Source organism: Semicossyphus pulcher, unplaced genomic scaffold, assembly GCF_022749685.1.
Source record: "Semicossyphus pulcher isolate SPU_LCO1_2020_fin unplaced genomic scaffold, fSemPul1.0.p SCAF_13, whole genome shotgun sequence".
In the NCBI taxonomy this organism is placed as follows: Eukaryota; Metazoa; Chordata; class Actinopteri; order Labriformes; family Labridae; genus Semicossyphus; species Semicossyphus pulcher.
In genome coordinates, this window is record NW_027211637.1 from 18170437 (window position 1) to 18195235 (window position 24799).

Below are 24799 nucleotides of genomic sequence, written 5' to 3' on the forward strand. Positions count from 1 at the left end.
AAAGAAGGAAGTTGAAACAATTTTAAAACAAAGATCAAGGGCCACAGAGTTTTGCTGACGTTGGCATCGACCATTCGCTTGGATGCTAAGCCAGCATTTCCAGGAAATAGATGAAGCCACAAGACCATAACTAAAGTATTGCAAGTTAAAGTTCTCATGCAGAGTGGTTCCTTTTAGATATTTTATATACATTATTTGATATATAATTGGATTGTTTGTACCAATGCTTTAACATCTTCAACATGTAAGTTGAAGCTGGTTGAGGTTTAGCAGCTTTTAATTTAAATAGCAACAGCTGTAATATTTTATAAGATGATCATATGAATCCTAAATCTTTCAAGTAACTTGTCAACATATATTTGAATTACTGTTGATAAAGAATATAAAAATATACTATCTAGTATAAAGTAGCACTCCATTGTAATACGCAAGTATTTCACAAGTACCTCAAAACACGCAGTTACACTGCTCAGCTGATATTTTACTTTGCTTGCAGTCTCTTTCTCCTTCTTGTCTCTCACACAGACACACACACACATACACACACACACCCTCATTTAATAGTAATGAAGTGATAATGAACTTGAAAGCCACGACTGGACAGGAAGTTAAATATTTTTTTAGTGGGTCCTTGAACTTGTTCATGTCTCTACAGTGTGTATGTCTGCCCCGGCCTCTGTGTGTGTGTGTGTGTGTGTGTGTGTGTGTGTGTGTCTATTTTTCATGTCCAGCCTCATGCATGTTAATATTCATGTCGTTTTTGGTGTGTGTGTGTGTGTGTGTGTGTGTGTGTGTATGTGTGTTTCTCCAAACATGTCCATCACACGGAGACCTCTGAGCATGACTTGGCTCTTCCTGATCTCATCAGACCTGTCACATCCATTCAAAAAACACATTTCTCAACCTTGCTGTGTGTGTGTTTTTAAGAGTGTGTGCATTTGAGGTGTAGATGCCTTACCCTATTATTATGAGTTCATATTGAGTGCTTTTGCTTTTTTTAGTCTGAGATATGCACGTCTTTTTTTATTATAGGACTTCATGACTTGGAGCATCCTGATGTAGCGCTGGCAGACGAATGGTAAGAGAATATCCACACTGCTGCCTTTTTCTGCTCTGATAATATCATCATTATCCCTCATGCAGATCACTTTGTTATTAGACTTTATGCTAAATAATTCCTTTATTAAGGAATCAAAGAAATCATACTTTGATACAACAGTAATATCACTGGAATATTTTCTGGATCAGTGGAACTTTCACTTGATGGTTTCTGTCACCAGAATTGGGAACCAACATCTTAACAAATCACATTAGAAGCTTTTCAGAGCAATGCTTGTAGCCTCCTTTGTTTTACTTCATCTTTTATGCATCATAGAAGCCTTGCAATAAAAAAGTAACTAAGCAGATGGTTTGTATAAACAAGCTTAAGTTTTAATTACAATCCAAGGCTGATAATCTTTTAAAAACTCAGATTTCATGTATGTTACATTTTCCAATGACCTTTCTTGTTACATTGCAGGACATACTGCAACACAGACGAGCACCCAGAGCACCGCTACCTGTCCCAGATAGAGGCAATCAAAATGTACCTCAGTGGACACGAACCCCACCTACAATGTTAGTTCAACTACACAGTCCAAATTCCCCTCTCTGCGTATTGACTATTTCTCCTGTTCTGTGGCTGGTTTGTTGAAAAATAACACATCTGCCTTGTTAGGTGACAAGGAGCTGGTGCAGGAGGTTCTCTTCGACGCCGTGGTGACTGCACCTTTGGAGGCCTACTGGACGAGCCTCGTGCTGAACAAGTCTGAGTGTGTCTCCCCTTCTTCTCTTTCTTTTCCATGTTCATGTTGAAAAAGTTTATTTAAAGACTAAACACAAACCGAGTTTACTTCCTGAAATGCATTATGTAGAGAAAGTGTTGCAGACATTAAATGTTAAAGAGCAGCTCCAGTCTTGTTTTAAGACATATAAAATGCTCTGCTTGAAATAATAAATTGTGTCTGTTTTTTCTGCGAAATATGTTTTAATTACCTTGTAAAAATCCTCCCAAGGCATCTCCTCCTTCTCCCTCAGTAAGATTCCTGAACCTGCATAGTCCCCGCCCACTATGTACTACATTTCTCCTTTCCTAAAATTACAGGCGAAAACAAAACCCGTCTCTGCCATCGTTTAGTGGCAACTTGTTTGAACTTAGCTAGCTTGAAATGTAGTAGTAACGTTAACATTAGTAGTCAGTAGTGAGTTTTGCAAAATGACGGTTACAGCTGGCTCGTGCATCGTGGAAGTGGTCGCCATAGGTTGCACATAACTATATGCATAGCGTCACCCCGTCCATTAACGGGATTGGCTCCTTAGGTTTGTGATGTCTCAAACCTGCCAATCTGAAAACGTGTTGTTCAGCCTGTCCTTGGTACACTGCAGTTTAAAAGCAGACAGGCCCAGCCATGGAGATGACTGCTTATGTTGTCCCTGATATGTCTTGTAGCACATGAAAAACACCACATGGAGATTTTTACAAGGTTAAACACTTGATTTGCACTGGAGGGGGGCTTTTAAGGAAAACCAGAAATAGAAGGCTAAAAGTTCAGTTCTGTTTTGCTGAAGCTAATCGCGCACAAATAGACATTACTATATGTTTATTATCTTATGTCACTACACAGGAACTCTGATAAAGGAGTGGAGATAGCCTACCTGGGCACAAGAACAGGCCTGTCCAGAATCAACCTGTTTGTGGTGCCTGACGAGCTTACAAACCAGTAAGTATGCTGAGTGCATGTGTTAATTTGCCTCTTTGTTTGTGATTTCATTGAGCGTAAGCTATGATGCGTATGTGCGTCCTCTGTATCATCATCGCCTCTGTTCTCTCTCTGCTTCAAGAGACTTCCTGACAGCTGAAGACAAAGAGGGGGTGTTCAACGCCGATCACTTTCCCCTGTGGTACAAGAGAGCAGCAGAACAAGTTCCTGGAACATTTGTGTACTCGCTGCCTTTCAACACAGGTTAGAGGCTCATTTCACTCTGTTATAAAATTTCAATTCTTTCTTGGTAACACAGTATCCTTTAGAAGAAAGATATAATAAAATAGACCACCTCGTGTCTGAAGGTTTACAAGAAAACGGAGCAGAACAAAGCCATAAGAAATGAACAAATGTCCTCCATCCCCTCTTTTCCTCTTTCACCCATATTAGGTCGATTTTTCTCACATTGCATCTCCACCTCCCCTTCCTCTCTTATTAATTCTGGGCTGTGTTCTTGTGGACAGGACTGATTGCTGTGGGTTGAAATCAGATACGTTAGGAAGACGTTCAGCCCTTTCCATAGTGACTTGGCGAGAACACACACTCGCAAAAAGACTCACACAAGCTCCTCTAGCATGTGCAGTTTAACTATGTCTCTAAAAAATGGTTCCTCTCCCAAAGGGAGAATGTGTTCTCATCCGTCCTGAGCCTCAGGCTTTCCATTAGTGCCAGCTAATACAAGTGATCTGAAAGCCTCTTATTTACTCAGAGGACTCGCCTTGGATGCACTTTTCCTCCCAGGACTGTGGCAGTTAGCTGCAGCCATGAAATAGTACTCTGTGGTATTTATACTCAGTGTGTCTCTCCAATCACTCTGTGGTCAGCTCAGCACTAATATAAAGAATTATGATATGACTGTGATGTGAACTCGATGTGTGTGCCTGTGTGTGTTTTTCCTTTCATGTGCGTGGCGTAGGATCAGAAAACAAGAGTGTCGTATTGGCCAGCACTGCCATTCAGCTTCTGGATGAGAGGAAATCACCCATAGCTGCGGGTAAGTGGGGACTCAAGTGGCTCTTTCTTTCTCACACACTTCTGCACTGACAGGGACTGAAATATTCTCTTTCTGACTCCGCTATGTGGGCTTTATTTTCCTGGTCTTCAGTCGTCTGCCCGTACTTCATTTCCTCTCATTGGGTTGAAACATTCACTGCCCACATACGCTGAATGTGCTGCTTTTTTCGTGCATGCACTTGCCCCCTGAGTGCAACATAAGCAGTATTTAAGCCTTAATATATTAATAGAACCCCATTTCATAAATGTCTTTTGTGCCTCTGTGTGTATTTAAAGCATATTGTGGCCTGGAGGATTTCATTGTGGCCTGCCTCGTCTCACGTCCTGGTGACTCAGGAGCCCAAATATGTCACGCCCATATAATGCAACATGGTGCAATCAGCAGATGGAGGGTATGAAGTGCATAGTGTTCTGTTTGACATCAACTTAGTTACAGAGGAAAGGAACTAGAGACATAATAGAAGAACTGGGGAAGAGGAAGGACGGTATAGAGATACAGATATTGTTTTAGGTATTGTTTGGCAGTTGTCATGGTATTATCTTCAGGAAAGTTGGAATGAGACACTCACCTCCCCCGAGAGGCATTCGATAACTTCCAGTAATCAGTTAGTTTTATAATATAGCTATTGCAATGGTACAGTTCAGGTTCAGATGGCAGGTTTTAAACTTATAGGAAGTTGGGAATTTTTTCTGCGGAAATTTGTAATACAGCTTGTGATGTGTAGAAATTGAAAAACATTCACTAAAGTATATCATGTGTATTTGACTGAATACTATTCCTCAAGTAGCTATGACAGAAAGATGATATGTTTATCCTTTTGGAAGTTTCCCACTGTATTTAACATTAACAGCTTTTGTTCACACAAGTTTCAAATACAATTTAAATACAGTGTACAGTAAGTAGAGTGTTGCGATCGGACTGTGATGGTCGGCTGCTGAAATGTTCTAACTGCAGTGAAACACTATCGCCCCCTCGCGGTTCGGCGGTTAACCGCCGCCCCAGCACGGTGCCGGAGTATGTTTAGTTTATTTCACTACAGAGCGTCCCTTAGACGGTAAAACATCATGGACATGAGTGGACACAGCATGAATGGTGGATTAATCATTGTTGAAATGAAATCCGTGGTGATGGGCTAGATGTGCAGAGGGTTGAAGCGGCGGTGCTCTGACAGCCAGGTTTCTTTTACTGATTACTGTGATTTTTAAAAAGTTTGTTGTTCACAATGTTTCGTTCTTTATGGAATGAAGAGGATTGTGAGTTTACCGCGCCCCCTTTTAATGCACCAGAGACGCTGGACGCGTACCTAGCAACATCACTGTGTCTATATTTAAAAATAAAAAAGCGGTGATGACGGTCACTTGGTCCATCCCGCGGTTGCCGTCACATAACCACGGTATTGCGGTCATGCGGTTACCACCACAGCCCTGTGTTGCGAGCCTTCCTTTGCCAAAAATATGCACCAATGCCCAACGTGGAGCACAGCGTTTACCTCACATTAAAGACTACTTCTGCTCTGATAATTATCTTTGTTAGAGCTCCTCTCAACAGATGACAGCCAGTGAAGGAATCATAGAAAAATAATCCAGACAGAGTAAAGACAAACTGAAGAAAGGTGAACGAGGAAAATCTTGTGGAAATCCACTGATAACATGAGAGAAGAAATAAAAGGGCACAGAAAGAGGAAATTATTTCACGGTGCCTGGATGCGTTGACATGAAAGCACTGCATTGTGGGTACTCTTGGCCTGGGGGAAACCACTGGAGCAGAAGGACAGAGATGGGAGAATCTGTGCGGTGCCACTGCACACATACACACAGATTATGCATCGGATTTATATCAGAGTGGTACACAAGCAGCACAGTTCACACCAGCCCACAGAAGGACCTGACCCTGTTGAATTGATCATTATTGTTATCAGATCATTCTCTCAAATCCTCAGTCCAGATGACTAATCAGTAACAACGCCTCATGAATTGTTACATTGGGTGCTGATGTACAGTAATGACGATCGTGCTCGTCAGATCGGGGGATGTCTGTGCGGATGATTTTATATAAGAGAGTCAGATGGGAGGAGAGATGTAGGCTGGAATGCAAATTTAGCGTGGGCCGGTTAGGGCCAGTTTTCACTGCCCTGCGCTCCACTGAGCTGTAGACTTGTGAATACGCTAATACACTAACTTAACAGGACAGGCTGATGACATCACACACCACGGGCCCTGCAGACATCTCTTGAGTCACAATGTTACCGTGTGCGTACATACACACGCGCGTGTGTGTGCGCCAGGGTTTGTGGTCACATCCTGAGCCACGTGCAGAGTCTGCTGCAGAAATATACACAGCCGAAAAAATCTGTGTACGTTCATGTGCATCCACACAACACAGAGGGAGCTAAAAATAACTGCTGATGAACAACTATCGATACGTACATAATAATAATGGATGCTTGTAATGCACACAGTAAACTGATTTTTAATATGATCTAAATAATATTATCTATGTTGCCTGAATGTCCTTCTGTGATATTTTACTTACAAGCGACACAAATATGATAAACCAATCACCTTCATTACATAATACCCCAGAATTCCCCTTGTACCAGAATATCAGTGAACTCTATGTATCACAAGAATCACATTATTAGAATATACAGTACAATCTATAATAATCAGATAGAAATATGTGTTTTTTTCCTAATTTTCTGTCTTTTGACATTTTGATATGAGTGATAATGATTCAACAGGAACGTCTAAGGGGAGAAATGTGTTACTTGTTTTTTTTATCTGAAGGTTGTAAGGTTAAAATAATCAGACTTCTCACTTTGGTTAATCAACAAATACTCGCAAATTTCAATAAAATAAACCTGTACAGTGTGATTTTTGCTAAAAACAAACATTAGCAACCCGCTCAACGAAGATGATGACATTTTAAAACCTGTATCCACACATCAGCACATTAGCATGTTAGCCCTTAGCTCAGTGCACCTCTCTTTGCTAGCTAGATGCTAGCATGAGAGGAAAGTCAGCCTGTCAGTAGACTGTAGTCTCAATAAATCTATTTTTTTTTCATCTAAAAAGCCGTCAGATATTAGTTAGTTTATTATTAGAGGAAATTGGAGGAGGACACATTTTCATTGTCTTGTGTCCATGCGTTAAGCAGGGAGACAGAAGCTGTGTCCAATCCAAGGGCTGCATTCTTCAAGGCCGTATCTAAAGGCTGATTGCGTCACAGCGGTGCGTCGAAGGATGTCCTAATTCGAAGGCTTCTTCAGATGCCGCCAACAAATGCATCCTCCTTTTCGCGGGATCCACCGGGTGTATCCTTCACGGCCCAACGTATCTCGAGATTCTTTGCGTGCCGATTCTTTGCGTGCCGATTCAAAGCTAGCGATACATATGTTAAAATAAACGAAAGGGCCCTTGAAACAGATTCCCTTTAAAATAATAGGATAAGTTACGTGACGTTAGTTATGCTAGCTAGTTAGCCCGCTAGCTACCTGTTGCTAGTGGCGTTTGGTGGCGCAAGGGCAAGGCGAGGAACAGCTGGTGACGCAAACTGGAAATCTTGGTAGACCAGACCAGGCTCAATTCAATTCAGCTTCAACGGTCCACGCAGGCTGTGAATGGCACATCCTCCGTACACCGCCTCCTTCGAAGGATGCAGCCCCTGGATTGGGACACAGCTTGGTGTCCAAAAGTTCATATTTTGCTTTGATTTTAACTTCACATATAAGCTGGCAGAATGCATTGTTTACTGTAGTTGGTACAATATCCTAACATAAACAAATGGAAGAACACTTCAGCAGTAGAAAATTCTTTCACTTTCAACACCCCCTCTTTTAAAAATACCGTCTCCATTTAATGTCAAATGTTTCCCTTTATTTTATATAATACATACTGAAGGACAAGACTAGCATATTTTAACAGCATTAAATCACAAACATTACTAAAAACTGTAGATTTTTAAAAGTTTTTTTGTCTCTGTGTTTGACGGCGCAGCAGGATGATAATTCAGACTTATGAACCCGTAAAGTGGTAGAAAAACAACAAGGCTGAGTCCAGGTTTTGCTGTTGTTTTCTTTGTTTCATTATTGCTTCAGCGAATTTCCCCTCTTCTCTTCAGCTGTCAGAAAAATATCCTCTAAGAAAACATATTTCCTCTTCAAAACTATATCACGGTATTAGGCACAAACTCTTAAAATCTCTATAAATATGTGCATACAGTAAACATCTCCCCACACGCACACTCGAGCACAAATGAAACACAGACACAATCACTCGTTCCTGCTCTCATACCGACGTTAATGACACAGACGACTTAGAACAAAACTGAACTGACAGCAGCTGCCTACTATGAGTTTTTAAAATTACCTCAACTCTGAAATCTATTTTTTAAATACCAGAGCTTCACTAATATACCTACAAATACACATATATAAATATATAGCATACTCTTCATATCTGTGATATGCATGTCTCAGACAAAATGGAATTGGCTCCTTGTGGATTCTTTGGCCTGTCCCTGGAACCCGCGTACAGCAGAGGATACTCTTCTTACCGGTGCATAGTCAAGTACCTGTAGATATTAGCTACCCAAGTCTCAGACAGGAGGTAAACAAACACACACATGTAAAGAATCTCACTCTCTTCTGTCTCACAAACACACACAGCATCCAGAGAAGGTCAGGTTAAAGGGTTGAGGCCCAGGTTCATGTGATCGTCTCCTAAGCGATAGCATTCTCCAGTGGTTCCTTCTCATCAGCTGTGTTGTGATCCGCCCCCCGCGCTGCTGCCAACTCCTCGTTCTTCTTCAGCTCCCGCTGATATTTGGCCATGATCGCAGCGTAGGCGCAGCCGTACACAGCAGCAGCCAGCATCATCAGACACACGATCCCACACACCACGCCTGTGATGATGACTGTGGCGATCGCGTGGCGCAAGTTGACAGGCCGCGGCCTCTGCTTAGGTTCACACTCTGGCAAACTCCCTCCTCCTCCTCCGCCTCCTCCTCCTACTCCTACTCCGGCACCAAAACCCTCCCCCATCGCCATGGGAACATGGAGAGCGTGGCTGGAGGGATGAGCGTGGTTGCCATGGGTGTGGCCTCGCAGCAGCCTCTCAGACTCCAGGTGGTGTATGTTAGCAAACAGGTAGTGATAGCTGGTGGTCATGCAGGCGTGGAAGAGCTGGTAGGGGACTTTCTGCAGGTCTCTGTCTCTCATTTCTTCTGGCTGCGAGCAAAGCACCTCATCCACCACTCCACCTTAGGATCAGAGTTAAAGATTGTAGTTAGATCAGAAAGAGGGGGGTAAAAGAGAGGGGCAGGAAGGAGGGGGGATGAGGGGATGCAGTTAGTTGCTGTGTATTTTAGGCGCATTATCTGCTGTTAATTGCCCATTTCCTTTTTTGGCAGCTCACTACAGAGGAGGCATCTGCCATAATCATCATTGCTGAGCTTAAAGCAGCCCATTACTTGCGATATTAATCAATCTAGGGTGCGATGAATCCTTTTAATGGGCTGTATTAGTTAGTGTGATAAAGGAACAGCTAATAAACCCGTCTGTTTCCCCCCTCTGTTTGTCCCATAAATCTCTGTATTATTCATCTCTCTCTGTATTCATGTCGAGCCGTGTTCCCCTCCGCCTGCCTGATTAACCACTGGCTTTCCATTAAGCACACGTCCTTGTATCTGGACCCATTGTTCTGTTTTGCGGTAATTAGAATTTTCAGCCTCTAAGACGAAAGCTGTGTCAGAGTAACACGGGCATGTAGGCGGGCCGGCCAACTCCGAGCGAGCCTAGCTTTCACCGTACACTGGTTATTTGTTATCTAATGCTGGGGTTGCTCTAGCATGGAAAATAATGTAGTTGGCAATTTAACTCCTAATCGCCCGTGTGCAATCTCTATCTCTGCCCGCAGAGATCACAGTTACAGTAATAAAGGCTGCAGCATGTTTAAGATCAGCGTTATTCAGGAGGATCTTATTGAAGCATCTTTTCATGTCAGTGATTTAACAATACCAGATATACAAACACGCACTGATTCCATCATCTTTAATAACCGAGCAGACCTTTAAGCTTGGTCTTAACTCCACTCTGTCAATCTCTCCAAGTGCAAAATATAGAAACATTACATCAATTTCGGGTTAGTGTATTTTAATCTCCAGGAGAGGCTCCCTCTCATTCTGTAAACTGACCGAAAAGTCCAGGCGTTCCTACTTAAACTACTGGTTTGAGGATATTTGTCATGTTAAAGGTCATTATCACCATAATGTAACATTATCATAATTAAATACCCAGCAGGGAAGGCTTTCACATGAATGAATGCTACAGACCAGCTAATGCTTAGAGCTTGCAGTGGTCTCACCTTTAAAGAGGTATGTCTCCAGCCACAGTTTGAGGCCTATCAGCTGGCAGTCGCACCTCCAGGGGTTTCCTCGTAGTGTGAGGCTGTCCAGGCGGGTCAGGGCCTCCAGCAGGGAGCGGTCCATACGTGTTAGCCTGTTGTGCGCTAACCCCAGGTGGCTGAGGTTCCTCAGACTGTCCCCCATGGCCCCAGGCAAACCTGACAGGCTGGAGGAAACAAAATGCGACACAATGAGTTATGTGGGATCTAGTTTACGGTGCATATTATTCAAAAAAGGACATATAGTTTGTGTCTTGACCTGTTGTGCGAGAGGTCAAGGTGCGAAAGCGAGCGGATAGGCCCGAGCAACCGCTTGTCGAGCTCTCTAAGGCTGTTGTGGGCCAGGCTGAGGCGCTGCAGAGTCCGGACACCCAGCAGAGCAGTGGGCGAAACTGTTGTTATAGAGTTATTAGACAGGTCGAGAATACGGACGAGCGGTATTTCCCGGAAAGCCATCGATCCCAGCCCCCTGATGCGGTTATCTTGGAGATACAGTTCCTGGGTGTCCGGGTGCATTCGTCGGGGGATGTCATACAGGCCTCGACCCCGGCAGTCTACCACTTTGGTGTTGCTGTTGCAGCTACACTCCTTCGGACAGGCGTGTGAAGAAGACAGGAGGGAGAGGAGGGCACACACCAGAACCACTGTGAAGACAGCGAGACAAAGTGAATAAAGCTAAAAGATTGATGATTTGGTTTTGCATTAATCTAAGCTCTAAAAAAAGAAGTCTTAGAGTTAACTTTGTTTCCACTGTTCTTTGTCTAATAAACAAGAAAGTAAACTTTCTAATATGCCGACTCCCACCTCCCACCCTCCCTTAGACAGCGGCCCTTGGTGACTCCACCAAAGCCTCATAACCCTTCACCCACACTCCACCCACACATAAATCCATACACAGCAGAAATTGGGTGTCTGATTCCCTTTGAAATGACTTCACATGTCCATTTCTTGGTGAACATTTACAGCAGTATTTATAGCGCTGGCTGGACTAGCTCGAGGCTCGATGAAATGAATCTCAGACGAGCCCCAGCCTGGTCATGTAACTAGCTCGTGAGCTGCACTCCTAAACACATAGATTAGCTGCAGCGTGTTTATCTTCTAGTTTTAAGCCAATTCCTAATTGGGAATGTTTAATTTTTCCTTCTGTTAGAGCTGCATTTCCCACCAGATTTCACCTAATATCTGCCTTTGTGATCCGGCAGCTGTGTCTCATATCATAGAAAACGTATTTCTAGCATCATATTAGGAAACACTGTGCAGCAATTAACTGTAATTATCAGAAATACATTTGGGAATGTTGATTTGAATGGGACAGCATGATCTAATCAAGTTGTCAGCTGTTAACCAGCAGTTGCCATTACCTTTTTTTTCAGTGGATTTTGACTCTCAGGTTTGGAAATAATGGTGCGCAGCTGCTCCCAGGTTCCATCTCAGGTGTTGTTTGGTACAATGACAGTGTTGCTTTCATGAAATCATGTTCAAAACACCATCAAAAACAAGCCCTGGCCGGGGGGGTTAACACGCTGCGGTGCAAAGCCCTGTGCTAATTGCATCTTTGTGAGTGAAACGAGAGAGTGTGTGTGTGTATGCAAGAGTGCGTTCATTCACGTGTTCACACATGTGTGCACACGTTCATAAACATACTCATATACATACAATGCATACACATGATCAGTGGAGCGTTGTAACAGCAGCTCTGGAATGAGGTCAACACAGGAGAATGGTGATGGGTCCCTCCGACCCAAAGTGCACACAGAGAAGCTTATGATGACAGAGCTGCAAGGAGCACTTTAAACCAGCGTGGTACCAATGTCAATAACACTCACAGGAGAAGGTAATGTAGCTTTAAATATAAAAGTGTGAGTGTAAGGCTGACATATATGCATTGGAGTGTTTTAATTGAAGAAGTGGGCAGCCCATGCTTTAGTATCTCTGAGTTATACAACAGTTTACACAACATAATAGCCTCAGCAGCTGATAGCATCCCACCTAGCCCTTAACACAAACACAGACACACAAATGCATTCTTGTTTATATCCGTCCCCGTGGTGGATCTCACCTCTCATTTCTGCCACTCGTCCTTTGCCCGCTTGCGTTCGATCTTCTTTTAGCTCCCTTTCTGGATCCTAGTGATCAGTTGATGATCCATCAGCCATCAGTGAGGTTGAGACTGCTTGTCCTGGCTCTCATCTGGTCACAGGCGGGAAATGCAAGAGGCCAAATCAGCAGCTGAAACCTGTGATGCCCTCAGGATCCCCAACGCTGCCTGCACGGGCAAGAAACCCCATCAGAGCGGGAAGATCAGAGCACACAGCTTACTGCCAGCCAGTGTGGGAATCACAGGAGTTAGGGAGCTCTGCCTTTCTCTCTCTCTCTCGCTCTCTCTCTCTCTCTATGCTCTCTCACTCTCTCTCAACCCTGTCTCTTGTATTTTTCTTCATGCTGTTTCCTCTATTCTCCCGTCTGATTTTATTTCACGTCTAATCCTCTGTTGAATCCAAATCAACACCCTGACCTCTCCGCGTGTTTCTCTCTCTCTCTCTCTCTCTCCCTCTGTTTTGCTCGCTCGCTCGCTCTCCCTGTCCCCAGTTGTATCTAGTGAGTGTGATGGTGTGTCATCTCCCAGCGGACAGCTGTGCCTCTTAAATCACACACATACACGTACGCTGACATTCACGTTCCCTCCTATCGCTCTGACGAGGGGTCTGAACAAGAAGACAAAATTAGATCTGGATTGCGACGTGTCTGCACAAATAACGCAAACACTTGGACTCACAGCGAAGCGCGTTCAGAGGGTGCCCGTCGCTGTGGCATGCACTGATGATATTATGCATGAGCCGTGGGCAGAAGGGCTGGCAGAACACGCCCCCAGCACAGCAACACAGAACGCACGAATGCACACAAACACATGCACACACGCACACAGCAGGATATTAAGCTGTTGCGGTGAATTTACATGGATTTTTTTTTCCCCCTTTGCATGTAAATGGATTGACTCTTAAGCTTATACGAGCTCCTGGGTCACTTGAAGGAGAAGCAAAAAAAATGGACAAAGGAAGAGACAGAAAGAGATTAATGATCGAATCATTTTTAACGATGGGTATGATCACGCTTTCAAGCCGACCTTGGCTTGTCGTACCCTCCCTTGTATTTGCCCTCCTGTCCATCCGTATTTATCTCCTTTCTTCTGCTGAAGGGCATGACAATTATTTTCATTCTGTCACATACAGCAAGAACTGCAGTCAATATGTGTCACCAGCCTATACTTAATGGATTTATTGTGGTAATTGTGAGAAGATATCAGCCTTGAGCAATGAATGCACGCCCCGAGGTGCTTTAAATGCACCTGCGCGCACACGCACTCACAAGCACACTTGAGTGCTCATGGATTCCTACATAGGGAAATACATCCTTAAATGTGTGATGACACCTTTGTATTCGGTGGAAGCCCATACGGTTGATGTGTGCTGACAGTCTGTTGTGTTCGTGATGCGTTGTCTGAAAATGTTAAGCATCAAGTTGCAGAAAAAGAGAGAAAACAAGCCCCGCTCTTCCTGCTCCTACCAGACTGCCATGTTTTATCACCATGTGCATCCTTTAATGCTTGTAGCATTAAGGCCTTAAGGGCAAACTACAAATACGGTTTGCATGATTTGCATTTGATATTTTCTTGTAAAAGTCACGGCTCCTTCAGCTACTTTAAAATTATTAAAACGTCTTAACTCTTGACGAGATCGCGCAGGAAGGAGAGGTCAGCGGAGCCTAAGTCTTGCAGACCGTAACAACAGCTCATCCTCTGAATGTTGCTCAGCATCTTGACATGATCCGCCCCTGCAAAGTGCACCACCATATTTCTACATCTCTCAGACAGCTCTGTGTGTTTGTGACTCGTGTGTGTGTGAGTTAATGCCTGTCCTAGAGGTGTTTTTTTTTCGCTGTCATAAGGACGTGAAACCCAAACACACCTACACACTGCGCGCTTGCTCTCGCAGTCCGCACATGAACACACACTCTGGGATGCACCCTAACGCTGTGGAAGTACACGCTTATACAATCCTTATTAGAATCCCAAATACCTGTAGGATTTAAAGCGGTTGTCATCTCCCCCTGCCTGGGATTGCACTGATAGCAGATTGGTGATGGGGTGGATTTGGAGAGGATTTCATGTCTCCTCATCTTCGGACTCATAAACCCAGCTCACAGCATAAATAGCCCCAAGTTCTTAAATCATACCTAGGGAAATTAAATGTTCCCCCATAGTACAGAAAATTCCCGAGCATTAGTGAGACAGATTTGGGCTTTTGTCTTTTTGTACTGAGCCGACTCGCAGTCAGCAGCCAACATCAGTGCACCTTTAACCTCTAATATCCCTCCACTGCTCATGTTGGATTTGTGTTGCCATGAGTTATTCTCCCTGCTGGAGAGATGTGCGGTGCTGTTTGAATTTTCAAAATAAAGGTTGTTTCTTAGACACTTTCATGTTTCAGAAGTAATCTTTGATTTATTCAGAAGTTTAACGCGTCGGAATAATCACTTTTTTACTCACAAGTTTCTGTGTTTACTTTATTTAGTAGTAGGTGAACCTGTATCTTTTATTATCTTAGTGGTCGAGCTTCTTCCTGGTTTTGTACCATGTGTGTTTCCACTGCCGTTGCCCAGCATCTTAAATTAGCCCGTCCTCCCGGGTTTTCCATGTGGGTGTAGAAATGGTGGGCCGCTGAAAGGATCTGGCACAGCTTATGACGGGATAATCTGCACCTGTTCCTCTGGGCAGGGGCTAAAACAGGCCACAGCAGTACCCCTCTGCACACGAGTGCACAATCACACTAAAAGAAGTGCAAACCGTCGAAATGTTCCTCGCTGACATTTTAATTTATGTAAGCTATTGCTTTAAGCTTTCCATAAGGGCTCTTATGGAAATGCTGGCATCTGTCACAGTTGCTCATCACTGTGGTTCTCTGTGTCAGTCACATCTAAGCTATCACTACAGCAACTACTGTACGATATGTACAACTACTACGAGCTGCAGTATAATAATAGTTATTCTATTAAACTATAAAATGTATAATAATGCTATTTTGCTGTATCTGATTTACGAGCTGCATTATAACAATCACATGACAGTGTGTGAATCCCAATAACACAATGTTGAGATATAGATCTTTCCTCTTTAATAGCTGTCATTAAACAGTCACATGTACGTCAAGATATCTAAAAATATGACGCTGAATTCTTCTTCTTTCCAAACACCATGAATGAATAAATCTATTTTTTGCAGCAGATATTTACTTGTTCAGCTGTGAGGCATCCGTTTGGGAAGTGGCTGGCTACACACAGAACTTGGCACCGTCTGCAGCCAGGACTGAGACACTCTATTAATAGTCATGGCCTCATACATTCAGCTACAAAAGAAGTCCTGGTCATGCACCACAATAAATTCCGCGACTTTCATTGTCATCAACTTTATTTGTTGCAGTCTGGAGGCAGTTTTGCCAATATCACTGCGATAGTTTGGTTTTTGTGTGCATGCATCTACTGTGTATAACTTTGCTGTGCATCAGGCCTCTCCAGGTGCTGATTTTGCACTTTAAAGAGCAGCTTCAGTCAGGTTTTAAGACATATGAAAAGCTTGAAATAATAGATAGTGTCTGATATGATGACATATAATCACCTTTTAAAAATCCTTCCAAGGCATCTCCTCCTTCTCCCTCATTAAAAACTCTCTACTCTGCCATCGTTTAGTGGCAACTTGTTGAAACTTAGCTAGCTTGAAATGTAGTAATTAGTAGTAGTAACGTTAACATTAGTAGTCAGTGGTGAATGTGCAAAAATTACGATGATGGTTACTGCTGGGTCGCGCATCGCTGAAGTGGTTGCCATAGGTTACACATAATGATATGCATAGTATCACCGCTCTTAGGTTTGTGACGACTCAAACCTGCCAATCTGAAAACGTGTTGTTCAGCCTGTCCTTAGTACACTGCAGTTTAAAAGCAGACAGGCCCAGCCATGGAGATGACTGCTTATGTTGTCCCTGATACGTCTTGTAGCACATGAAGAACACCTCATGGAGATGTTTACAAGGTTAAACACTGGATTTTGAAAGGGGGTTTTAAGCGTTACAAATCTTACATTCAGTCTTTTTGTATTTCCCTTTTTTAAGTGTGAACAACCTTCACAAAGCCGAGATAAAGACAGCAATCAATAGATCGTATTGCACTGAAATTTGGATATAAAGTACAGTCTTCAAGATCAAATCTCCCTCACTGTAGTTTAATTTCCCAACACTTAAATCCATCCAAATGCCACACTCTCTTCTTTAGTACCTTCAGCTGCTCTGCATTTGTATGAAGCTTGAAATTTTGCTCCTGGAAAGATTTAGAGACCCTAAAACCATAGCAAACCCCCGCAGAGACAAAGCTAGGGTCCTCTGAGTCTCAGTAGCAGGGGGTAGAGGGAGAGGAGCATGAGGAGGAGAGGAGGCGAGTTAAAGCCTGTGGTGAATGTGTCAATCTTTCCTCAGGCATCTCTTTAAAAAGCTGACACGTTTAATGTCTGGGACTGTGTTTTTTTTCCAGGCGAGGAATTCTGGTCAGATCGGTGCATTTAGGGACCTGCTGGGATGAGGATTATGGCAGTAAGAGCAGCTCTGTGTACAGACTCTTGAAATGGCTGTGGGGATAACAACAGGGAGGCAGACAGAGGAATGGGATGGATTTCATGTGGGCAAAGGGAGAGGGTTTGATCGTGTGAAACTGCATTTAAAGTGTGGTTAGAGGCATCTGTGAATATGTGTGCAGTGTTACATACACACACTTAGAAAGCTGACACATATGTGATGCAGGGTGTCAATGCACTTTGTGGCCCTGTTTTGTCCAGCAGGGGTTTTGCGTCAATGTAAGTTTATGTTGTCGTCAAAAAATGATGCACTGTGACCCTGTGTGTATATAAATGATATCTCTCTTGTCTGTAGGATGACTGCGATAAAGATCACACAGAACACACAGAACGCACACACATCCTGTTGCTACATGTCAGTGACCGTGTCGCTCTTTTTCAGCTGTGGGCATCCAGATGAAGCTGGAGTTCTTTCAGAAGAAATTCTGGACAGCCAGCAGACAGGTGTGTATGCAAAATAAAAACAAAACAACACATGTATTAGAAATAGAATCAATAACTACTTCATTCTTACTCCTAGCTGCTAGTTTACGAATGTGTAGCACTTTTCTCTGCTTTTTCATACAGCATCCTTTGGTCTATGATATTTTTGCACATACCTTATATAATACTACATTATGTAGCTATAACTATACTAAGGCTTAATATTCCGTATCATTCTACATGATTAAAACTACTCTATATACTGTATTTATTGCCACTTTTATATTTCACCTTATATTGTACTTTAGCTTTACCTTATACCTCATATATACTGTAATATCTCATACTGCTAAAATGTTGCTGCTATTACCCATACATGTCACTTTAACCTGTCACTTATTTTATTATGTATTTATTAGTTTATTCTCTGGGACAATGCACATTAATCAGCATCACTGTAAATGTGTCACTGTTAGCCAAAAGGCTAATATTCAACTGCTGTCCCTCAGCCTGATGTAAAGTTGATGACAAAAATAAAGCACACAACATATAAAAAACTGAACAGGAAAAGGCAACACATGAACAGCCGTGAAGCTTGGGAGAGTAAGGCAGCATCATGCAGTAGGACATATAATAAATACAAGACAATATTAAGCAGACAATCAGCACAAGCAGCTAAAACATGACAACATAAACTCACATTACATTACAGAAGACAGGCAAGAACATAGAGCGAGAGCAGACGGGGCAAGCATGCAGTGGCTCAGTACGGAGGCAGGTGTGGTTGTTTTTTAGCCAGGTTTTAACATTATGTGTAATAGAGCGGTAAGACTCACTATGGCGTGTGTTTAAAGGGAGGATGTTCCAAAACTGGGAAGCTCTTAGGACAGCTATGTACTTACTCTTACTTGTATAACAGTTGTATATTTACTCCTACTTGTATAACAGTTGTATATACCTCATATTTTATTTTATTTATTTGATCTTTTATTATTTTTATTTATATTTACTTACTTAAATTTTTAGCTATTTTGTCTTTGTGCTGCTGCAACACCTGAATTTCCCCTCTGGGCATCAATAAAGGATTATCTTATTTTATCTTATTTTAATTTGTATTTAAGTTTTTTGGTAGAACCTTTAATACAACAGTCTGTTTCATTTGTTTATTAATGTTTGGTTGGGAAAAATAGCACATATACAAGGGATTTAACAGTTTTTGTTTTATCTTCCAGTGTGCAGCATTAGATGGCAAATGCTCCATAAGCTGTGACGATGAGGTGAGTCAGCCTTCCTCCTGTCCGTGGTTTTATCTCTGTTATTTCTTACAGCTGCTTTAACTAATTGCTTTATTTTTAACAGAACATAAACTGCTACCTCATTGACAACAACGGCTTCGTTCTGGTAGCAGAGGACTACACTCTGGTAAGATGTCAGCACACACAGAGATGCGCATAAAGAGCAAGAATATGGATATAATAGAGTCATAGTTAGAATGAACACATTCATGCGAGCAGAAAACAAGCAGAGATGTGTTAAGATGAATCAAGATGAATCATTAGCCTATGAGCTACTAGCATGATACTTGCATCATAAGAAAGCCTGTGCCAATTGTGGGCTTACATTTATATTGAGTCATGATAGATGTGGCTGAGTTAATGATGTGAAAGTCCAAGCTAACGCTAAAACATTCTATATGTAACACTTACATTGGTTTTCCTATTATATAATATTTTCCTGCGTCTCATGCATACTGTTTGGACTGCTCTCAAGGAGACATGCTGCTGTCCTAGCATATACCCTCTGCTTAGCCGTCACCAGACATGCTGTCACTCCAGCTCTGGCTCATCTCAGAGCCAGTCCGCTGGCTGTCACTGCCCTTCCCTCGCTCTGCATGTTCTTTTCACGTGCCTCTCACTTGTTGCCTCTCCTGCTCTTTCTCTGATCTTCGTTTGGAGGTGAAGGAGCTTTTAGGGTTCATATAGTCAAGTTTTGTGGCATAGTTTTTGCTTCGTAGTGAAAATGTCATCAACAACAAGATTAGGTTGTATTTAGCCTGTCAGCATTGCTAATTTTTGTGTCGCTGCTATGAGGCTCGGCGTCTGCATGTTGTAGTATTTTAGGGTTTCTTTCATCCAATCTAATTTGGACTTTACTTCTGTTTAAATGTTGTACCTGTTATAGCTTCTACTTTTATAAACACATAAGAGGATGATAGTTTTATATTTTGTTTTATTAAATAAAGTCTCTTTCTCTTCCTTCTCTTCAGACAGGGAAGTTCTTTGGAGAAGCAGAGGGAGCTGTAATGAGTAAGCTTCTGCAGATGGGCTCCTTCAAGAGGTGAGTATTTCAAACTGCATGTGTCTGTGTGTGTGTGTGGGGGGGGGGGGGGGGGGGGGGGGGGTGTACTCATACCTTGCCAGCACAAGTGCATGTAAGAGTACGTGTGTAAATGTATGTGCATAATATGAGGCAGGCCACAGAATGAGAGCACGTCTCCCCCTGCGATGACAGCTCTTAACTTGGCCAATCGTGTTGAGCTATTCAGCGCTGAACTCCGACCCCTCGCTCAGCAGAGTTCTCCGTTTGGGGATTACAGCAAATCTTTTCCTGAAACGAAGGCATTAGGAGAAACTTGAAGTCGCACACGGAGACACACACACACACACACGTAGACACATACACGGCTTGTTGTAGAAATGTGTCTGCTGGAAAACGCCAGGAGCAGTGGGTGGCGACTTTCTGCGATTAATTTGGAAGTTGAACCCAGGAGGATAAGTTTCCCCGAATTAGCAGAAATGCAGAGAAGCAGACACAGACAGACGCATATTGTTGTCTCACTTTGACTCGAACTGGTACGATATAATATTTGTGGAGAAAACTTAACTAACACTTAAATTTAGATTGCACGTACACTCACAACCACATTTCCAGCACTGTACTAGGACCTTACTCGGATTTATCTTCCGCCTTTGGGATGTGGATGAGCAGATTTCAGGCATGCTGTCCCAGTGCATAAAAATCATGGTGACAAATCATCGCACAAGTAGACAGCCACGCCTGTTTATCATAGGGATGAACCTCAGAAAGCTGACAGCAAATGGTTTACAGTCCCACTCATAAAACACAAGGAGGCCTACAAGTGCTTTCGCTGCATCTCTACTGCCGAGTGATGACGGATTGTTTAAAATTAGGCGCGACACATGATGAATGAATAATATTACTTGTGTCGGTGAAGTAATACAGCTTCTAGATCTTAACGCTAATGAATCCAGTACGGTCTGTCGTAACCCGGTGCCATCTGTGGAGAATTAATGGGCCCGGTTACAGCACAAGTTTTGTCATGATTAAAAAACATTAAAGGCGTTTTTTGAAGTGCACCACTTAAAGTGGAAACAAGCCGCCAGGTTGGATTTATGCGTCAGCATCAAAGCTGCAGATGAAGACAAATGCAGACAAATTATTTTGTGTTACTTTTGGATTATCCGTCTTTCCAAACGAGCGAAAGAAAGGGAAATCAATAAAAAAGGCTTGAAAGTGATGCTATACTTCCATGCTTAAAAAATGAAGGGCTCGCTCACACACCCAAACACACATACAGCAATTACACATCTGTGCAAACACACACACACACACACACACTCACACACAAATATTACATTAGTCTAAGTTTGCTGCTAACACCATTATGTGCCCCGGCTTAGCACTAATTGGTTCCTGGCGGTGTGCTGGAGCTGTGTGTCACCGTTACTGTGACTGAGGTTTGAACATCGCCCAGGGCTGCGGATAGACCGAGCCCACTCACACAACACACACACACACACACACAAAGTATTGTCAAGTATATAGGAACGTGTCCACCGGCTATGAGAAAGAGTGTCCAGTGTGTATACGTGTGTGTGCGCGCGTGTGCATGTGTGTTAGGAACCCCTTCAGTAACCTCTCGCAGACAGAGCCAGACCTCACACCCTCAGGCTCTACTAAGCCCTTAAATCCTCCGATATCCCCTCCAATATCCCCAAATCATCTACACTCACACACACACCCACCTTCCTACATCGCTTTGAGGAACCTCCGGGGAAGCTCTCGGCTTTCACTCGCTTTCCTTTTCCCATTCTCGCCACATCCATCCAATATATTATCCGCAGGTAAAGCGGCGGTTATAGCAGAGGTGGGATCTCTGCTTCCTGCTCCCACACAGCTGTCCAGGAGGCCCCGCAGGCAGTGTAATAGTAGAGATCAAGTGTAAATCGAGACACCTCATGCCGGCTTTATCTCCCTTACAAATGTATCGCTTATGAGAAGTTAAATCGATAAAAACATTCCGTCCACCTTTACCTGCTTTTATCTCTCATCCCTGATCCGTGTCTCACCCTCTGTACTTGCTTCTCTATCTTTATCTCAGGGTCACTCTTTATGACTACCAGGCTCTCTGCTGGGTTTTCTCAGAGAGCAGTGACAGCGGGCACACACTGTTGGATGTGAGTGCTACATTTTTTCACACAAGCAAAATTGGGACTATTTTATGTGTTTTAAGCGTCTGATCTATATTTTCTCTCTCTTCCCCCTCAGCCTTACTTTGCTCTCCTCTCCGCCGTGAAGTGGATCCTCACCGAGCTCGTCATGTAAGAGTGTCTCCGTCTGACTGTAACAGCACACGCTGGCTGCATACATGTGCTCCTATGGTGGCCTCTCCCCGTCAGAGGAGCTCATGTTTGTGCCTATATGTAAACTGTATGTTTGTTATGAGTGCCTCCACATGTATGTCGATGTGATCGTCAGACATCGTGAGCAGTAATCGCTACCTGATGTTTCCAATGATGCCATGTTGTGGTTACAGAGACTTCCTGGGTGGTCTGTTGTTGCCACAGTGCATTCTGGGAAGATTTGGTTGTCAGAGCTTATTTATAGCATGTGAATTTTTTTATTGCTAACCTTTTGATTTATGTCTTTAGTTAATGATTTGCGCTTCACTTGCTTAATCACATATCGGAATGTGAAGTTGTGTGTCTTTAGACGTTACATTAGATACATGTGTAATACAGAGTACAATAAAATGAGTCATTAAATCGTCTTATAATTAGTTTTTGTTTAGTTACGTTTATTCACTTCTCCGCCTGGACTCTTAAAGTTTGGCGGCCTAGCGAGGATTAATTCAACACCTGTGAAAAGTGTGAAGTGGAGGGAGAAAATAGAACCAAATACTCTGTATACACAAAATATATTCATTAAGAGATTAACTAAACCCACTAACCGTCTTTGACAAGTCACCCGACGCTGAAGTTATTTAACATTTGGGATGACTTTCCTTCATATTCGCATGAAGAGACTCAGATTCCTCAGCAGCTTGCATGCTCTCAGTAAATATTTAACTCTCACTTCTTGAGAAAAGTTTTCCGCATTTATTTGCTTCAGAGACTTCGAGGCATGAGACGTAAACAAATAAGACGGAACTGTAACCAGGAGAACTGCCAATAAGCAAAGATTCATATCTGCGCCCTGGCGGCTTTTGAAGCTGATTCCATCTTCTTCTGTGTAAATAAACTGTTTGCCCGGCTGGAGCTGTTGAGAAACTTTTACCCTGCATGTAGAGAATGGTTGGAATGCAGCGGGGAGCGTTGCAGTATGTATTACAGAAGTGTGTGTGTTGGAGCGTGTGTGTTGGTATGACCGATGTCTTCTCTGTATTTAGATTCCTGGTGGAGTTTAACTTGTACAGCTGGTGGCACTCTGACCTCACTGCTAAAGGTAAGAACACACTCCACGATGATCTGCTTGTTCTCTCTCTCTCTCTCTCTCTCTCTCTCTCTCTCTCTGGCTAATGCAAACTCACATATAAAAGTGTACAGCTTAAACTTAGGTTATGTACAATAAGACTCAATGCAAGCAAACAGCACTGTTTAATATTTACTGTAAGGGCTGCTCAATCTGCTTATCACGTTTGATTTAAATGTCTTCTAAAGCAGTGGTTCTCAAAGCGAGTTCCCAGGACCCCTGGGGGTCCACAATCCATAGCCTGGGGGTCTGTGGAATAATTATAATAAATGTATAATAAATTGTGCTGTATCATTAAAACTGCATGTCTGCAGATGAGGACCATTTGCGCCCATGAAACAAGAATATTGTGTCCATCACTCACACCCATGTTAGCTTTGGACCAATAGAAGCTGACATGATCGTGACACATCAAGTCAGTCATGAATCACTCAGGTCGCAGCGCACCGTTCCTGCAGCTGTCTATACTGTTCATTTTCTGAAAGCTTTATGTATAAATGCTGTCAAGTTTAGTCCACAAGCAGTTTGAATAAAATGAGCCTCTGTTTTAAAGTATGTAAGTAATATTAACATGATTCAAAGCGAAATGTTTTTCGGTTTGTCACTATGAAACAGGTCTGAAGTATTTAGACTGAGACCGTTTTACAAAACAAATAGTTCCAAAGGCATCTAAGATTGCAAATGGTAGGAAGCATATGCTTAATGGGTGTTACGATTATGAGGGGGTCCTTGGAAAATGTTCCCTGGCCCCAAAAAGTTTGAGCTCTAAAGGCTTAATTGTTAAAATATACTGCCTGGCCCAAAAAAAAGTCACACACTCTAATATTTAACTGGCTTTGATTAGGGCACGCATTCGCCGTGGCATCGTTTTGATAAGCTTGTGCAATGTCACAACATTTATTCCCGTCCAGAGTTGCATTAATTTTTTGACGTTGTATTGATGATGGGAGAGTCGGGCCGCTGCGTAGAGTCTTCCCCAGCACATCCCAAAGATGCTCAGTGGGGTTAATGTCTGGACTCTGTGGTGACTAATCCATGTGTGAAAATGATGTCTCATGCTCCCTGAACCACTCTTTCAGAATTTGAGCCCGATGAAACGTGGCAACGTGTCACATCTTTTCCACGACCTCAGGATATGTCTTCTGACATGGTTGTTTAAGAAATCAGAAGCGACTCACTGCATCATGAGGGTTAAATAACTTTAAGCTGAAACATATTAATCACTGCAGTCATTTTCCAATGGAAGCCTCTTACCTATTTGCTTAGTTAATTCCAGGTGGTGACTTTATGTCTGGCCTTGCAGTGTCATAAGGTCAGTCTAGATACTAAGTGCTCAGTAATTTTGGTCATCAAAAATAATCTCCTGTATTAATTATTATACATCTAGAAGGAGATTTAGATGATCATTTTCACCGTACATTTGTGAAAGTTATACTCAAACTTTTTTCAAATTTGATTGTAATTTTTGAAGATGTACTTCAGTCTGCATTTTTCAATTTTATTTATTTACAACTGTTTTTTGTACGACTGAAAAACGCTCACAAAAACATTTTCCGTTGTCAAAAACAGCAAATATTCTCCTTTGTAATACAAACTAAAGAAACTAAAATATACTTGGAAATTGGAGATTTTCTTCTTTTAAGTTTAATCATTTATGACACAGAAAGGTTGTTAAGGATCTTACAGTTACAGAACGCCAACTATTTGTT

General features: G+C 42.6%; 2 protein-coding genes across 2 annotated transcripts in view; one reads left to right on the plus strand and one right to left on the minus strand.

The window, feature by feature from the left end:
- The window catches only part of cacna2d3a (calcium channel, voltage-dependent, alpha 2/delta subunit 3a), a 129936-nt gene that overhangs the window by 95699 nt on the left and 9438 nt on the right, over nucleotides 1-24799 (plus strand). The window contains exons 21-33 of the mRNA XM_069659573.1: nucleotides 1033-1078; nucleotides 1520-1617; nucleotides 1718-1811; nucleotides 2664-2759; nucleotides 2881-3002; nucleotides 3718-3795; nucleotides 17278-17339; nucleotides 18551-18595; nucleotides 18678-18740; nucleotides 19585-19655; nucleotides 21721-21796; nucleotides 21888-21940; nucleotides 23008-23063. Coding sequence (XP_069515674.1) covers nucleotides 1033-1078; nucleotides 1520-1617; nucleotides 1718-1811; nucleotides 2664-2759; nucleotides 2881-3002; nucleotides 3718-3795; nucleotides 17278-17339; nucleotides 18551-18595; nucleotides 18678-18740; nucleotides 19585-19655; nucleotides 21721-21796; nucleotides 21888-21940; nucleotides 23008-23063 — 960 coding nt within the window. The remainder of the gene's footprint in view (nucleotides 1-1032; nucleotides 1079-1519; nucleotides 1618-1717; nucleotides 1812-2663; nucleotides 2760-2880; nucleotides 3003-3717; nucleotides 3796-17277; nucleotides 17340-18550; nucleotides 18596-18677; nucleotides 18741-19584; nucleotides 19656-21720; nucleotides 21797-21887; nucleotides 21941-23007; nucleotides 23064-24799) is intronic.
- Nucleotides 7685-12488, minus strand: LOC138589818 (leucine-rich repeat and transmembrane domain-containing protein 1). Its single transcript, XM_069660278.1, has 4 exons — nucleotides 12277-12488; nucleotides 10477-10861; nucleotides 10179-10384; nucleotides 7685-9075 (listed from the first exon to the last, which is right to left on the minus strand). The coding sequence occupies exons 1-4, from the start codon at nucleotides 12281-12283 to the stop codon at nucleotides 8537-8539; spliced, it is 1137 nt and encodes a 378-aa protein (XP_069516379.1). The 5' UTR covers nucleotides 12284-12488; the 3' UTR covers nucleotides 7685-8536.